Source organism: Amblyraja radiata, chromosome 8 (genome assembly GCF_010909765.2).
Source record: "Amblyraja radiata isolate CabotCenter1 chromosome 8, sAmbRad1.1.pri, whole genome shotgun sequence".
Lineage (NCBI taxonomy): Eukaryota > Metazoa > Chordata > Chondrichthyes > Rajiformes > Rajidae > Amblyraja > Amblyraja radiata.
In genome coordinates this window covers 74,347,919-74,366,599 of record NC_045963.1, presented here as the reverse complement: position 1 = coordinate 74,366,599, position 18,681 = coordinate 74,347,919, and the positions used below count along the sequence as shown (strand labels likewise).

Here is an 18,681-nt window from a genome sequence, read left to right as displayed (position 1 = left end):
ACAATCCAAGTCTCGTGGTCTGCAGTTGATCTGAAGAAGGATCTCGACCCGAAACAGGGCCCTGGTGAGACCACACCTGGAGTATTGTGGGCAGTTTTGGTCCCCTAATTTGAGGAAGGACATTCTTGCTATTGAGGGAGTGCAGAGTAGGTTCACAAGGTTAATTCCCGGGGTGGCGGGACTGTCATATGCTGAGAGAATGGAACGGCTGGGCTTGTACACTCTGGAATTTAGAAGGATGAGAGGGTATGTTATTGAAACATATAAAATTATTAAGGGTTTGGACACGCTAGAGGCAGGAAACATGTTCCCGATGTTGGGGGAGTCCAGAACCTGGGGCCACAGTTTAAGAATAAGAGGTAAGCATTTAGAATGGAGATGAGGAAACACTTTTTCTCACAGAGAGTTGTGAGACTGTGGAATTCTCTGCCTCAGAGGGCGGTGGAGGCAGGTTCTCTGGATACTTTCAAGATAGAGCTAGATAGGGCTCTTAAAGATAGAGAGTCAGGGGATATGGGGAGAAGGCAGGAACAGGGTACTGATTGTGGATGATCAGCCATGATCACAGTGAATGGCGGTGCTGGCTCGTAGGGCCGAATAGCCTGCACCTGCACCTATTGTCTATTGTCTATTGAAACGTCAACTATTCAGTTTCTCTAGAGATGCTGCCTGACCCGCTGAGTTACTCCAGCATTTTGTCACCAGCAGTCTGGCCAATCTCTTCTTGTGGCTAACACTATCTCATGCAGGCAACACAGCTACACTGGATTCAAACGTTTCACTGTCAATGGTTGAAACTTGCGGGGAAAGCAAACATAGAAACATAGACAATAGGTGCAGGAGTAGGCCATTCGGCCCTTTGAGCCTGCACTGCCATTCAATATGATCATGGCTGATCATCCAACTCAGTATCCTGTACCTGCCTTCTCTCCATACCCCCTGATACCTTCAGCCACAAGGGCCACATCTAACTCCCTCTTAAATAGAGCCAATGAACTGACCTCAACTACCTTCTGTGGCAGAGAATTCCAGAGATTCACCACTCTCTGTGTGAAAAATGTTTTCCTCATCTCGGTCCTAAAAGATTTCCTCCTTATCCTTAAACTGTGACCCCTTGTTCTGGACTTCCCCAACATCGGGAACAATCTTCCTGCATCGAGCCTGTCCAACCCCTTAAGATGAAACACATTTCAAATCAAAACTCTGGGAAAAAGCGATCTGAAGACCTGTTTAATTAAGCTACATAGCATTAAGATATCATGAAATATTCACCCAAGTAACAGTGAAAAGTGAATTACAAATGGAGTGGATTTCTTCACTTTGCAACTGCAAACTAGGTTCTCAAGAGATTTAAGAAAGCGTGTACAAGTTTTAAGGGCTTCACTGTCAGTTTAATGAGCTTTTAAAAAAAAAATGCAGTAATTGCATGGTACGGGTGTCAGAGGTAATGGGGAGAAGGCAGGAGAATGGGGTTATGAATGAATGAATAAGTTTATTGGCCAAATATTCACATACAAGGAATTTGCCTTGGTGCTCCGCCCGCAAGTGACAACATGACAAACAGTGACAGTTGAGAATGACACCTAAAACATTGAACATTAATAATAAAACATTATCGATTAAACATGTAAATTAAATTAAATACCAGAGCAAAAGGAGGCTACAGATTTTTGGTTATTGAGTAGAGCTACTACTAGTGGAAAAAAGCTGGGAAGGGGAGATAGATCGGCCATGATTGAATCGCGGAGTAGACTTGATGGGCCGAATGGCCTAATTCTACTCATATCACATGACCTTATGATTGGGTGTGGAGGGTATTCTCTGGGACTGTAGTGGAGGCAGATGGAGGCAGATTCAATTGGTGCGTTCAGACGAGAGCTGGATAATTCAGTTTCACTTTCATTTAGTTTGGAGACAGCGCAAAAACTGGCCCTTCGGACCACAGAGTCCATGCCAACCAGCGACCCCACGCATGTCACGGTGAGAACGTACAAACTCCACACACACAGACATTCTCAACTGTCACTGTTTGTCATGTTGTCACTTGCGGGCGGAGCACCAAGGCAAATTCCTTGTATGTGTGGGAAGGAACTGCAGATGCTGGTTTAAACCAAAGATAGACACAAAAAGCTGGAGTAACTCAGCGGGACAGGCAGCAGGGGGTGACGTTTCGGGTCGAGGCCCGTCTTCGGACCCGAAACGTCACCCCATTCCTTCTCTCCAGAGACGCTGCCTGTCCCGCTGAGTTAGTCCAGTTTCTGCGTCTGTCTTCGGTTTAAACCAACATCCGCAGTTCCTTCCTGTCTTCAGTATGAACGGGTGATGGACGGCCAGCATGAACTTAGCGGGCCGAAGGGCCTGTTTCCCTGCTGTGTCTTCCAATCAATCATTGTCTGTCCTCTGGCTAAATATCTCTGTGTAATGTCCTACAAGCATAAACCTGCCACACTGCATACTGAGTTGAAATTATGTATTCTAACCACGTCCAACATATTTAATTAACTGGGTTGCTATGTGCTCTGAAAACAGTCAAGGTTGTACACAAAAGCTGCATGTTGAATCAGACACTGCATATCCTAATAACAAATTACGTCCTGTCCTCAATTCCTCGCCAACCCTTAGGACTGAGAAAAGCTCTGTTAAACTCGACACAACAAGGAAAGAAGTTCTAACACAAACGACACAAACTAAAGGAAAGAAGTTCCTCAGTTCTCGATGTGGGCTCCTACAGTGTATATCGAAAGGCGAGGCCAAGCGCAGACTGGGCGATTGTTTCAATGAGCACCTCCGCTCAGTCCACGTGGACCTACCTGATCTCCCGGTTGCCAAACACTTTAACTCCCCACCAGTGAGACCCAGCGCGAAGTGGAGTCACAGCAACTTATATTTCTCTTGGGCAGCTGACACCCCAGCGCTATGAACATTGACTTCTCTAATATCAAGTAAGCCTCTCTCCCCACACCACCCCTCCAATCCCCTCCCCTCCCCCACCCTAGTCGTCCTGCTAGTTACACTGTTCACATCCTTGTATCTCTTCGTTATCACCTCTTCCCCAGCCAGTGGGCCAATAGACAATAGACAATAGGTGATCATTCATCATGTCAAACATACAGCTCATTAAACATTGCACCCAATTTTGTTTATATTCTTAACGGTTTCTGTTTGATTTGTTGAGGGGATATGGTGTTCACTAGTTTGTACGTCAGCATATTCAGGTATGTAACACTACTTTTGACTGAGCTCAATTAATGTTGATTAATGCCTGTTGATTTTTTCTAATTTCAAGTAACTCCTACATCCCCCCCTTCTCCCCACCCCCACTGTAGTTGTCCTACTTGTTCCACTGTTCACATTCCCGTATCCCTTCGTTATCACCTCTTCCCCAGCCAACAATGGGCCATTGTGGGCTGCACCCTTCATCTGTTGCTGGCCCTGATTTGTCCGGCCTTATCCTACCTCCAGGCATTGAAACAGAGAAAAATAGAGAATAGGTGCAGGAGTAGGCCAGAACCGCCATTCAATATGATCATGGCTGATTATCCAAAATCAGTACCTCGTTCCTGCTTTCTCCCCATATCCCTAGATTCCATTAGACAATAGACAATAGACAATAGACAATAGACAATAGGTGCAGGATAGGCCATTCGACCCTTCGAGCCAACACCACCATTCAATGTGATCATGGCTGATCATCCACAATCAGTACCCCGTTCCTGCCTTCTCCCCACATCCCCTGACTCCGCTACCTTTAAGGCCATAGTGGGCTCCACCCTTCGCCAGTCATCTATTGCCAGTTCTGATTTAGTTTAGTTTAGTTTAGTTTAGGGATACAGGCCCTTTGGCCCACCGAGTCTGTGCCGACCAGCGATCCCCGCACACTAACACTATCCTACACACACTAGGGACAATTTACAATTTTACCAAAGCCAATTAACCTACAAACCTGCACGTCTTTGGAGTGCGGGAGGAAATCGGAGCACCCGGAGAAATCCCGCGCGGGGTCAGGGGGTGAACGTACAAACTCCGTACAGACAAGCACCCGTGGTCAGGATCGAACCCGGGACTCCGGCGCGAAAACAGGCCCTTCGGCAGCAACTCTACCCTCTGCGCCACCGTGCCGCCTTGTTCTGGCCTGTTCGTACCTCCAGTTCCTCCAAAACTCCCCCCCCCCTCCCCCCACCACAGTCTCCACCTCCACTTCCAGTCCCGACCCCGAAACATCACCCTTCCTATTTTCTCCGGAGATGCTGCCCGACCCGCTGAGATGCTCTGGCACGTTTCTGGCACGGTGCTGGGTTCGAAGGGCCGAATGGCCTACTCCTGTACCTATTGTCTATTGTTTCGTCACCTTGAAGCAGATTTCCGTCGTCATTGTGAAGCCATGGGTGATGACAGGTTCCTCCTCGGTCGAACGCCCCTTCCAACAGTCCAGCTCCACGCACCGACATCCCGCCAACAATACCTGGCGATAAATTTCTACGGAAGAGTATCCGGCCAGCTGTCCGGCTGTGGAAAGACAAAGTGGAAAGTAGCAGCACGCCAATAACTTGTTCCAGTACCTAACCGGGCTGCTCCTTGAACCTTCCGAACCTTCTGACTTTTGTAGTCGGCAGGGCAGTACTCTGCATATCGCCAACTTGGACAATAGAATAGAATAGAATAGAATACGTTTATTGTCATTGCACAGTAATAATAATAATAATACATTTTATTTATGGGCGCCTTTCAAGAGTCTCAAGGACACCTTACAAAAATTGAGCATGTAGAGGAAAAACATGTAAGGGGAATGAAATAAATAGTAGAGACATGACTAGTACACAAAGTAAAGACAGAATTCAATACAAAACACAGTATTAGGCAATTAATGCACAGATGAAAAGGGAGGGGGTCGTGGGGCTAAGGATAGGCAGAGGTGAAGAGATGGGTCTTGAGGCGGGACTGGAAGATGGTGAGGGACACGGAATTGCGGATCAGTTGGGGGAGGGAGTTCCAGAGCCTGGGAGCTGCCCTGGAGAAGGCTCTGTCCCCAAAACTGCGGAGGTTGGACTTGTGGATGGAGAGGAGACCGGCTGATGTGGATCTGAGGGACCGTGAGGGTTGGTAGGGGGAGAGGAGGTCAGTGAGATGTGGGGGGGCCAGTACTGTGCAACGAAATTCCATTGCATCTCCTTCGGTTTAAAAAGAACAAAACACAACAGCCATTGACTCACATATACACAAATCAGTAAAGAAAATAATAAATACGTATTAAAAATATTTTTAAAGATTATTGTGCATTATCTTGCACCCCGAATTATATTGTGCTTCTCCCAGTGTTCTCTGTTAGAATTAAGTTCTTTTATCGCACATGGGTAGAAGCTATTTTTTAGCCTTCAGAGACCTGAATCGCCTCCCAGAGTGTAGCAGAGTGAAAAGGTGGTTGGCAGGGTGGGATGTGTCCTGCTTGATGTTTGTGGCCCTGTATACGTCCGAGCCAGCAATTTTACATTTACCTTTTTTTTTTATCAAGCCAATTAACCTACAAACCTGCACGTCTTTGGAGTGTGGGAAGAAACCGAAGATCTCGGAGAAAACCCACGCAGGTCACGGGGAGAACGTGCAAACTCCATACAGACAGCGCCCGTAGTCGGGATCGAACCCGGGTCTCTGGCGCTGCATTTTGCTGTAAGGCGGCAACTCTCCAGCTGTTCCACCGTGACTGCCTTCTGACTGCACTTCACACCCACCATCCTCACCTTCCGACACCCCTGTGCGGAGGGGAGAGGGCCGAAGATGGAATTCTCTGCCGCGGAGGATGAGAGGGAAACTTACAGAGACATGTTAAATTCTTATAGGATCGGACAGGCTAGATGCAGGAAAAATGTCCCCCATTTTGGGGGAAGTCCAGAACCAGGGGCCACACAGTTTAAGAGTAAGGAGTAATCCATTTAGAACGGAGACGAGGAAACACTTTTTCTCACAGAGAGTGGTGAGTCTGTGGAATTCTCTGCCTCAGAGGGCGGTGGAGGCAGGTTCTCTGGATGCTTTCAAGAGAGAGTTAGATAGGGCTCTTAAAAATAGCGGAGTCAGGGGATATGGGGAGAAGGCAGGAACGGGGTACTGATTGGGGATGATCAGCCATGATGACATTGAATGGCGGTGCTGGCTCGAAGGGCCGAATGGCCTACTCCTGCACCTATTGTCTATTGTCTAAAGCTCCTGGTTAAGGAAAGGAAAAGGCTCAGTGTGCCGTGCCAACGTCTTACCTGTGAGGTAGGTGTTATGTGAGGAGTTGATGAAATAGTGGGACATGGGTTGAGTCATATCTTCACTCAGGTCCAACTTCTCAAGAGGAATGACTCCATTCTCATCTCCACTCAAATATCTCTTGAAGCCGTCGATTGAAATGTGACCTGTCATAAAGACAATGGAATAAAAACATGCTCAACTTACAGGTAGCAAAAAAGCCAATCCAGTTGCATCGTTTCACCAGGATGTCATCTTTTTAGTGCAATTTAGAGATACAGCACGGAAACATGTATTCCAGCCCCCTCGAAAAAAAAAGCTAGCATTGCATTTTCTTTCTTGCACCACCCATTTCGACCTGCACCAGCACCTCCCAAGTCCCTTTGCTCCTCTAATTACAGGAGCGCAGTCGGGTAAAAACGGGAACATCCCCCTTCACCTTAAACTGGCCACTCCTTCTCTCTCCAAAGACGCTGCCTGACCCGTTGTGTATTTCCAGCTTCTTCTGTTTTTGTATCGGTTTAATGAAATGGTGCCAGCACAATAACCTGGCTCTCAACATCAGTAAAACCAAGGAACTGATTGTGGATTTTGATAGGGGAAGGATGAGGGCCCACAATCCTGTTTATATCAACGGGTCGATGGTGGAGAGGGTCAAGAACTTCAAATTCCTGGACGTGCATATTTCCAAAGATCTTTCCTGGTCCCAGCACACTGATGCAATCATAAAGAAGGCACATCAGCGCCTCTACTTCCTGAGAAGATTACGGAGATTCGGCATGTCAAAGAGGATTCTCCTGAACTTCTACAGGTGCACGGTTGAGAGCATGCTGATTGGTTGCATCGTGGCCTGGTTCGGCAACTTGAACGTCCAGGAGCGGAAAAGACTGCAAAAAGTTATGACCACTGACCAGTCCGTCACCGGTTCTGACCTCCCCACCGTCGAAGGGATCTATCGCAGTCGCAGCCTCAAAAAGGCAGCCAGCATCGTCAGAGACCCACACCATCCTGACCACACACTCAATTCACCACTGCCTTCGGGAAGAAGGTACAGGAGCCTGAAAACTGTAACGCCCAGGTTCTGGAACAGCTGCTTCCCCACAGCCATCAGGCTATTAAACACGTCACCAAATAAGCTCTGAACTACAACAGACTATTATTATTATTGCACTTTATAGTAAGTAAGTAAGTTTATTGGCCAAGTATTCACATACAAGGAATTTGCCTTGGTGCTCCGCCCACAAGTAACAACATGACATACAGTGACAGTTACGAATGACTCAGAAAACACTAAACATTAATAATAATAAGACATTAATGATAAAACACCATTGATCAAGCATGTGAACCAACAAAATACCAGATCAAAGGGAGGCTACAGATTTTTGGCTGTTTAGAGCAACTACTCGTGGATAAAAACTGTTTTTATGTCTGGCTGTGGCAGCTTTGAGAGTCCGGATATATTTGTTTATTTATTGAGTATGTGTGCATGTGTGTATACACACACTGAACTTTCTTTCTACCATTATGTACTATGTTTACATATTCTGTTGTGCTGCTGCAAGCGAGAATGTCATTGTCCTATCTGGGACACATGACAATAAAACACTCTTGCCGAACATCCAGATAGTTAATAACTCGCAACACTGTGCACTGTCAAACGCTCTTCTGCAGTGATGGATTAAATGTAAGCTAATTATCTTGTGTGTTTTGGATTTACTGCAGATACTAATCTACTGGCTTTCAGACTGTAGTCTATCAGATGGTGGACTCCAAGAAAGATGAGTGTTTTATTGTCATATGTCCCAGATAGGACATTGAAATTCTTACTTGCTGCAGCAGAACAGAATAGGTAAACACAGTACATAGCAGGAGAAAAAAGAAGAAGAAAAAAAGGTTAATTTAAATTTAACCCATTCAAACCACGTACAAAATGACATTTAAAAGACAATTATATCTATATATTTATATCTTTATCTTATACCTATATACACTTATATCTATATATCTATCTAAAGACACTTGTATCTATGTACAAAATGCTGGAGTATCTCAGCAGGACAGGTGACGTCTGGACAGGTGACCTATTCTCAGGAGAGAAGGAATAGGTGACATTTCGGGTCGAAACCCTTCTTCAGACTGAGATACAGGGGAGAGGGGAAACGAGAGATATGGAAGGGTGAGGTGTGAAAACGTGGGATCGAAGGGGACAAAGCTCAAGAAAAATATAGAATAGATCATTGTTAAAAGACAGTTGACAGGTAAATGAATAGGAAAGGTTTAGAGGGGTGTGGGGAAAATTCAGGCAAATGGGACGAGCTTAGTTGGAGCATAGTGGGACGGCACGGTGGCGCAGCGGTAGAGTTGCTGCCTCACAGCGCCAGAGACCCGGGTTCCATCCCGACCACGGGCGCTGTTTGTCGGGAGTTTGGTCGTTCTCCCCGTGACCCGCGTGGGTTTTCTCCGGGTGCTCCGGTTTCCTCCCACACTCCAAAGACGTGCAGGTTTGTAGGTTAATTGTAAACTGCCCTAGTGTGTGTGGGATAGCGCTAGTGTGCGGGGCGATCGCTGGTCGGCACGGACTCAGTGGGCCGAAGGGCCTGGTTCCACGCTGTATCTGTGAAGACTAAAGAAAAGTCAAAGTGATTTGCTGACAAAAGTTTGTGAATAGTCAGCCCATGCTGGGAACGACAGATTTTAAAGTATTTACCCCCAGATCGACTGTGCTGTGTATTGATTCTTGTTTCGGGAGCTTTTGTTGTTATCCACAGGAGGACGTCAGATATTTTTCCCTTCCTTCCACCCGAAGGGCTGATGATAAATGGTACTTTGTACAGCAACCGAGATTTTGTTTTTTACGTTTAGCTTAGAGGCAGTTTAGTTTAGTTTAGTTTAGAGATACAGCGTGGAAACAGGCCCTTCGGCCCGCCGAGACCGCTCTGACCAGCGATCCCCGCAAGCTAACACCATCCTACACACACCAGGGAAAATTTACAGTTATAATTACGTCTTTTACCCAGAGTAGGGGAATCGAAGACCAGAGGACATAGGTTCAAGGTGAAGGGGAAAAGATTTAATAGGAATCCGAGAGGTAACTTTTTCACACAGAGTGTGGTGGGTGTATGGTACGAGCTGCCAGAGGAGGTTGTTGTGGCTGGGACTATCCCATTGTTTAAGAAACAGTTGGACAGGTACATGGATAGGACAGGATTGGAGAGATATGGAACAAGTGCAGGCAAGTGGGACTAGTGTAGCTGGGACAATGTTGGCCGGTGTGGGCAAGTTGGGCCGAAGGGCCTGTTTCCACGCTGTATCACTCTATGACTCTTTGACACTATACCAAGCCAAGTAACCTACAAACCTGTACGTCTTTGGAGTGTGGGAGGAAACCAAAGATCTCGGGGAAAAATCCACCCAGGTCACGGGGAGAACGTACAAACTCCGTACAGACAGCACCCGTGGTCAGGATCGAACTTGGTCTCTGGCCCTCTAATGCAGCAACTCTACTGCTGCGCCACCGTGCCTAGATGTTCCACAGAGCATCTGCAATGTTTTGATATCAGCTTCTGGGCCTCCTGAGGTGGATGAGAGGGGATCTTATAAAAACATATTAAATTCTTAAGGGATTGTACAGGCTAGATGCGGGAAAAACATTCCCCATGTTGGGGGATGTCCAGAACAAGGGGTCACAGTTTAAAAATAAGGAGTAGGCCATTTAGCACTGAGATGAGGAAAACCATTTTCACCCAGAGAGTTGGGAATCTGTGGAATTCTCTGCCACTGAAGGCAGTGGAGGCCCATTCACTGGATGTTTTCAAGAGAGAGTTAGATTTAGCTTTTAGGGGCAAATGGAATCAAGGGATATGGGGAGAAAGCAGGAACGGGGTACTGATTTTGGATGATCAGCCATGATCACATTGAATGGCGGTGCACTCCTGCACCTAGTATCTATGTACCTCTGTATCTATTCCACAGAGCATCATGGCAATTGTCGCAACCTGTGTCTAATTTATTTCGGCAGAGGGTGGTGAATCTGCGGGATTTGTTGCCGTGGAGGCAAGTCGGGCCTTGGACGAGGTCAGGCCGGAGCCTCGAACGGAGTCAGGCCGAGGCGCCCAACGCATGCGACTATTTGCGTGCCATCCACTTGCGCAGATCTACAATCACATATTACAATCGCTCCACACTCTGGAATCTCTGCTCCTGCAGCAACATTTCTTACGTTAACTATAATCACAGCTCGGTTTGGGAACAGCTCCATCCAGAAATCGCAGCCAATTGTGGACGCAGCCCAGACCATCACACAAACCAACCCCCCTTCCATTGACTCCATCTACACCTCACGCTGCCTCGGCAAGGCCAGCAGCATAATCAAGGGCCAGTCTCACCCCGGCCACTCCCTCTTCTCCCCTCTCCCATCAGGCAAAAGGTACAGAAGTGTGAAAACGCACACCTCCAGATTCAGGGACAGTTTCTTCCCAGCTGTTATCAGGCAACTGAACCATCCTACCACAACCAGAGAGCAGTGCTGAACTACTATCCACCTCATTATAGATGACCCTGGGACTATTCTTGATCGGACTTTGCTGGCTTTACCTTGCACTAAACGTTATTCCCTTGTCATGTATCTGTACACTGCGAATGGCTCGATTGTAATCATGTATTGTCTTTCTGCTGACTGGATAGCACGCAACAAAAAAGATTTTCACGGTACCTTGGTACACGTGACAATAAGTGAAACTGAACTGAGCTGAACTGAAATGCAGGTCCCTGCATTTCTAAAGGTGTCTTGACATAGGTCGGCACAAATGCTTCTCACACGAAGTGCTGCTGTAACTCAGCGGGTCAGGCAGCATCTCTGAAGAAGATGATAGGTGACGTTTCGACCCGAATCGTTTAGATTTAGTTTAGTTTAGTTTCGAGACTGGGTTTAGAGAACGGAAACAGGCCCTTCGGCACAGCGAGTCCGCACCGACCAGCGATCCCCGTACACTAGCACTATCCTACACACACAGACTAGGGAAAGCCAACTAACCTACAAACCTCAGACTTTGCTGGCTTAACCTTGCACTAAACGTTATTCCCTTATCATGTATCTGTACACTGTAAATGGCTCGATTGTAATCATGTATAGTCTTTCCCCAGAGTGGCGAGCATTCAACAAAACCTTTTCACTGTACCTCGGCGCACGTAACAATAAACTAAACTAAACTAAACTAAACTAATTAGATACTAGTGTCACCTATCCATTTTCTCCAGAGATGCTGCCTGACCTGCTGAGTTACTCCAGCACTTTGTGGTTTTTTTATGCTTTATTAGAAAAGTTGCTAGCCTCTGCAAAGTCTGTGCGCAAGATTCTTCACATTGTCGTGACACTCTAAAGTTATGCATTGTTAACTTTTCACTTTTCAATTTCACATTTAATTTAATTTTAATTTCAAGTTTTTGTGTACCTTGTTGTGTCTTGTGACTTTTGACAGACCAATTTACCTCCGGGGATGAATAACGTTGTATCTTTAGGTAGATAAAAATGCTGGAGAAACTCAGCGGGTGAGGCAGCATCTAGATGCTGCCTCACCCGCTGAGTTTCTCCAGCATTTTTATCTACCTTAAATTTTTCCGGCATCTGCATTTCCTTCGTAAACAAGTTCTATCTTTAGTTTAGTTTAGTTTAGTTTGGAGATACAACGCAGAAACAGGACCTTCGGCTCAACGGGCTCGCGCCGACCAGCGATCCCCGCACGTGAACAGTATCCTACACCCACTAGGGACAATTTTTACATTTACCAAGCCAATTAACCTGCAAACCTGTACGTCTTTGGAGTGTGGGAGGAAACCGAAGATCTCGGAGATAACCCACGCAGGTCACGGGGAGAACGTACAAACTCCGTACATCCCTCTAAACCTTTCCTATCGAAACCGGGTTTCCGGCAGCAACCGTGACTATCGTATCGTATCGTAACAGCAAGAAATTTAACAGATATAGATAGATATGCCATTTATTGTCACTATACATGTACAATGAGATTAAAAGCAGCTCGTACTCAGTGCATACATATCATTTAGTACAAAAAACAAGAAACAGAAAACAAAACAAGGGGGGGGGGGGGATAGGTGCACAATTCTGCGGCACTATATACATATCTATAAAGGCAAAATGGTGAAGGATGAATAGGTAGTATTCTTAGGCAGATTTTTAAAGTTATATTAAAATATTAAAAATTATTAAAAAAATATTAAAAATTACAATTACAATACATATTACAGTTCCAAATTTCAGTACGTGGATGGAGTAGATGGAAGTCCGGGTGTTGGGCCGTGAAGTCAGTGCATGTGTGAGTTAAGAGTAGTTATGACTTTCGGAAAACAACTGTTCCTGAGTCTATTTGTCCTAGTTTTGATGCACCTATAGCGCCTTCCAGAGGGCAGCAGGTCGAACAGTCCAAACGCAGGATGGGAGCTGTCCTTGATGATATTCTGATGATATTCTATAACACAGCCTGAACATATGAAACATGTGTCCGTCCCGCATATCACGTGCTACAAGGGGAAGATAAGGAGTATTGACAGCATCTCGTCACACGTGACAATAAACCAAACTGAGCTGAGCTGACGGAGCTTCGAGTTCGGGATGGGACATGGACAGGGCTGGACCGAGAAGGACCAGCCACGATGCCGAGGTACCCTGGGCGTAGGGGAGATGGTGGGGCCAAAGATGTCCTGGCTGGCTTGCTCCTGGGCCTGGCCAAGCTGGCCATCCGCGGGTCACAGCGTCAGGAGGTAGAGGGCTCTGCACGAGCCGGCTGCCCCCCCCCTTTTCCGGGGTTACGTCCGCGCCCGGGTGGTGTTAGAGAGGGACTACACGTTGTCCACGGACACCCTTGGGGAATTCCAGGACTGCTGGGCACCGCGGGCGGGTGAATGCATCCTTGACAAGGATTGTAACATAGTTGTATAATCATCTATTTAGTATATTTGTTTGTCTTGTATTATGGTGGTGGGTTCTGTTTGTTTTTATTGTATTGTTTATAATGTTTTAATATTTGAATAAATATTTTTGATTAAAAAAAGGGGGGGACCTGGTGTGCGGGCGAAGGGGGCGTAGAAGTGATGTGTACAACGCCTAACGTTATCGCCGTCCTTGGCGGAGACTCTTTCGTGTACCTTCTGTACAAAAAAACAACGAACTTCACTGCACCAAGCCAGGTACACGTGGCAATAAAGTCCCATCCTTGTCAGTGGGTATCTTTACAACGGAGATTGATAGATTCTTGATTAGGACGGGTGTGAAAGATTTTGGGGGGGTGGGGAGGGGGGGGGGGGGGGGGGGGGGGGGGGAAGCAGGAGAATGGGGTTGGGAGGGATAGATAGATTAGACATGATTGAATGGCGGAGAGGACCCGAAGGGCCGAATGCCCTAATTCCGCTCCTATCACTGATGAAGTTGAACAAGAATCGGTCGCGGGTGCAGCGGTAGTGAAGGGAAGATGTCCTGTCACAGCTACAAGACAATGGGGCAGGTACATGGATGGGAAAGGTTTAGAGGGATATGGGCAGGTGAGACCAGTGTAGGTAGGGCATGTTTCTCGTCACGTTCATAAGTAACAGGAGCAGAATTAGGCCATTTGGCCCATCAAATCTACTCTGCCATTCAATCATAAGATCATAAGAGATAGGAGCAGAATTAGGCCATTCGGTCCATCAAGTCTACTCCGCCATTCAATCATGGCTGATCTATCTCTCCCTGTCAACTCCATTCTCCTGCCTTCTCCCCATAACCCCTGATACACTTAATCATCTAGAATCTGTTCATCTCCGCCGTAAAACTATCTATTGACTTGTCCTCCACAGCCGTCTGTGGCAGGTTGGCTAAAGGGCCTGCTCCCCGCTGTATGACTCTACTTTAGTTCAGTTTAGTTTAGCGACACAGCGCGGAAACAGGCCCTTCAGGCCAACAAGTCCGGGCCGACCAGCAACCCCCGCACATTAGCACTACCCTGCACGCACTAGGGACAATTTTACCCAATGCCAATTAACCTACAAACCTGCACGTCTTTGGAGTGTGGGAGGAAACCGGAGCACCCGGAGAAAACCCGCGCAGTTTCACAGGAAGAACGTACAAATTCCCGTACAGACAGCATCCGCAGTCGGGATGGAACCCGGGTCTCTGGCGCTGTGAGGCGGCAACTCTGCCGCTGCGCCACCGTGCCGCCCGTAGCGAATGTTGCTATCTTTTTTCTCTTTGCTTCGACATCCCAGAGAAGACAAGTAACATCTGTAATTACAGTAGATCTGCAATTTGTCTTTGTGACAACTAGAATATCTTCTCAGTGTTAATGGAGCTGTCTTGGAGTTTTTAGCCTCTATGATAGTTTCTTCACCAGCTTGTTGATGTAAAGTTGTGTGTCCAGTGAACTGAATTACAATGACAAAGGTTTGTTTCAATTACTTCTGTATTCTGCGACCTGTTTTTTTCCCATCTTGGATTTTATTCTGCACAGTTTCACATCTCTTTGAATAAATTTGAGGCCCACTCAGGTTGATGTAAAAGATTCCTTGATATTTAGTCAAGTTTACTTAGTTTAGTTTGGAGAAACAGCGCGGAAACAGGCCCTTCGGCCCACTGATTTCCTTTTCCCTCTTATATATTTATAAAATCTTTTGGGATTGTCCTTAATGCTACCCGCCAGAGCTATCTCTTGGCCCCTTTTTGCCCTTCTGATTTCTTTTAGTTTACTCCTTAGTTCCCGAAATTCCTCCAGGGATGCACTTGATCCCTGTTGCCTATACCTGTCCCATGCATCCTTCTTGTTTTTGACTAACGTCTCAATTTCCATCGTCAGCCAAGCTTCCTTACGTTTGCCTGCTTTGCCCTTCACTCTAACAGGGACGTGTATATCCTGAACTATCTTCAGTACACTTTTAAAAACATCCCACTTGGCCGATGTTCCTTTCCCCTCTAATAACCTGCTCCTGTCAACTTGAGCGAGACCTTCTCTCATACCCTCAAAGTTGGCCTTACCCCAGTTGGGCAATTTTAACACGTGGACCCTCTCCGTCCCTATCCATAACTATCTTAAACCTAATCGAACTGTGGTCACTGGTCCCTAAAGGCTCCTCCACACACACTTCATTAACTTGCCCGTCCAAATTTCCCAATACTAGATCCAGCGTTGCCCTCTCACCTGTGGGGGTCTCTACATACTGTTTAAGAAAACTCTCCTGAACATTTTTGAGGAATTGCACCCCATCTAAACCCTTCACGCTATCATTTTCCCAGTCTATATTGGGAAAGGTAAAATCCCTCGACTACAACAACCTTATTTGACCTGCAGCTGCCTGCAATCTCCCGGCACATTTGTTCTTCTAATTCCCGTTGACTATTGGGGGGTCTGTAGTACTATACCCCCAACAAGGTGGTCATCCATTTCTTGTTCCTCAGCTCCACCCATATAGCCTCACTAGGCGAACCGTCCGTAATGTCACCTCTGAACATTGCCGTGACATCCTCCTTAACCAACGATGCAACCCCCCCCCCCTCCTCTTTTCCCCTCACCCCTGTCTCTCCTGAAGCTCCTGTACCCTGGAACATTGAGCTGCCAGTCCTGCCCCTCCCTTAACCAGGTGTCAATCATGGCTACAACGTCCCAGTCGCTCGTACCTATCCACGCCCTAAGCTCATCTGCCTTACCCGTCAGGCCCCATGCATTAAAATACGTGCAGTTTAAACCAACCCTCCTTCCTCGCTCTCCACCTTTCACCTGCCTATTCTGTCCACTAACCTATCCCACACCACCCTCCATACCAAGTTCTAGCCTCTCACATGCCTCTGTCCTGCACAAGATCCCACCCTCCTGCCAATCTAGTTTAAACCCTCCCGTGTAGCATTAGCAAACCTTCCCACTAGGATGTTGGTCCGTCCCCCCCCAGTTTAGGTGCAACCCGTCCCTTTTATACAGGTCACCCCTGCCCCGGAGGAGATCATTGCCAAGGTCCTGCCCGGGTGGGACTTCCCAAAGTCCAACACATGGCACTCATCTGCATTAAACTCCATTAGCCATTCCCTCAGCCCACTTGCCCAGCAGATTCCTGGTAACCCGCCAAAAAAGCCGAGGAACCTTTTCTTAGCAGTACCACCATCTTTTCTTCCCACGTGTTTCTGTTGTGTGAATCAACAACATTTCCCAATCCTTCTCCAAGTAAACTGAGGGAACGTTAGAACAACCATCATCATCATCATCGGTGGTCATTCGACTGTCCTCTCCTCTCCATAGGGTCGTCTACTTGTGGGTCTGCAGATGTCTGTGGAGGCCGATCGGCGATCCACGCACCTTGGTGCAACGTGGGCAGTGGAGACTGGCGGTGGTGGCCTCACAACCGCCAGTGATAGTTCATGGTCACCGAGCAGAATTAGGCCATTCGGCCCATCTGGCCTTCTCCCCCATTCAATCACGGCTGATCTATCTCTCCCTCCCAACCCCATTCTGCCGCCTTCTCCCCACAACCCCTGACACCCGCACTAATCAAGAATCCGCCTCAATAAAATCCACTGACTTGGCCTCCACAGTCGTCTATGACAATGAATTCCACACATTCACCACCCTCTGACTGAAGAAATTCCTCCTCGTCTCCTTTCTAAAGATACATCCTTTAATTCTGAAGCTATGGCCTCTGGTCCAAGACTCTCCCACTAGTGGAAACATCCACTCTATCCAGGCCTTTCACCATTCGGTACATATTAATGAGGTCCCCCCTCCACTCTGCAGCCTGCACTGTCTAAATAGGTTAATATCACATGGAAAGAAATCTTGCAAACATGGGCTGGTCTGTTCAGATTCAATGAAATCTCCCGTAGAAAATGCCAGCAGATAAAACTGCTTTTGTCACTGCCCTGTGTACCTGCAGCAAGTCCAGCAGTCTGCAGTCATGAAGAATTTGGCTAAAAACTGATATATAAATATATTAATTTCCGTTGAATTTTGATGATAGAGGTCAAGTCTTGAGAAGTGCCCAATTTATTTGAAAAGACATCTGAGCGGGGCACAGTGGCACAGCGGTAGAGACCCGGGGTCGATCCCGACTACGGGTGCTGTCCGTACGCAGTTTGTACGTTCTCCCCGTGACCAGCGTGGGTTTTCCCCGAGATCTGCGGTCTCCTCACGCACTCCAACGGCGTACAGGTTTGTAGGTTAATTTCCTTGGTATAAAAGTAAATTGTGACTTGTGTAGGTAGTGTTAATGTGCATGAGATCTACCAGAAGCGCAGCATCCGCAGAGCCATCTCCATCATTAAGGAAACCCTTACCACCCATCACACCACATCTTCTCCATTCTGCCATCTGGGAAGAGGTACAGGAGCATCAGCTGCAGAACCAGCAGGATGCTCCACAGCTTCTTCCCACAAGCAATAAAACTGATTAATGGACTGTGTCCCTTCCCCATACACATACACCCCAACATCTAACCTCGCCCAAACCTTGACAGCTAGGCACCTGTCAAGGTAAAGTCACTGTTCGGTTTGAATGTCTGTTTTTAATTCTATCTTAGGTCTATTTTAGAGATGATAATTTTTAACTTGTATGTATTTATTTCTGTTTTTATTAATTGCACTGACAAAAACTGATCAGAAACAATTTTTCATTTCTTCTGTGTATGCAAGTACTCGGTGAAATGACAATAAAGTGAATGCTGAATACTGAATACTGTACAGAGTTTGTACGTTCTCTCTGTGACCACGTGGGTTTTCTCCGGGTGCTCCGGTCTCCTCCAACATTCCAAACACGTACAGGTCTCCAGGTTAATTGGCTTCTGCAAATTGAGACTAGTCTAGGATTGAACTAATGTACAGGCGATTGCTGGTCGGCGTGGACTCGGTGGGCCGAAGGGACTGTTTCCACTCTGTATCTCTAAAGTAAAGTAATCTAATGTATCGCAAGGAACTGCAGATGCTGGTTTACACTGAAGGTAGACACAAAATGCAAAACACATTGAGTGCTGGAGTAACTCAGCGAGTCAGACAGTATCTCGGGAGGACAGGGATACGTGATGTTTCAGCTCGTGACCCTTCCACAGCCTTGATTGTAATCATGTGTTGTCTTTCCGCTGACTGGACAGCACGCAACAAAAGCACTTTTCACTGTACCTTGGCACAGGGGCGGAAAACCCAGGGGGGCCAGAAGGGGACACGTCCCCCCCATGTTTTGAGAGGTGGGAAACATCCCCCCCAAGTTTTTGTGATCCCGATTTTAAAATCTCCGCTTTTCGCGCTGAATTGAGCCTCCGAAGCCTTGCGCGTGTGTGTGAGTGTGCGCATGCGAGCGTGGCCGCCAAAAAATTGTGTCCCCCCCGTCCCCTCCATGTTTTGATAGCGAGTTCCGCTCTTGCCTTGGTACACGTGACAATAAACTAAACTCAACTAACGGGTTGAAACGTGTTCAGTGCAACCTTTCCAATCAC

At 47.0% G+C, this 18,681-nt stretch overlaps 1 protein-coding gene across 1 annotated transcript in view; it reads right to left on the bottom strand.

The window, feature by feature from the left end:
* Positions 1-18,681, bottom strand: part of plcb1 (phospholipase C beta 1) — a gene marked incomplete at its 5' end in the record, with an annotated part of 446,201 nt that overhangs the window by 119,679 nt on the left and 307,841 nt on the right. The window contains 2 exons of the mRNA XM_033026421.1: positions 4,349-4,506; positions 6,246-6,392. Of these exons, the coding sequence (XP_032882312.1) occupies positions 4,349-4,506; positions 6,246-6,392 (305 nt within the window). The remainder of the gene's footprint in view (positions 1-4,348; positions 4,507-6,245; positions 6,393-18,681) is intronic.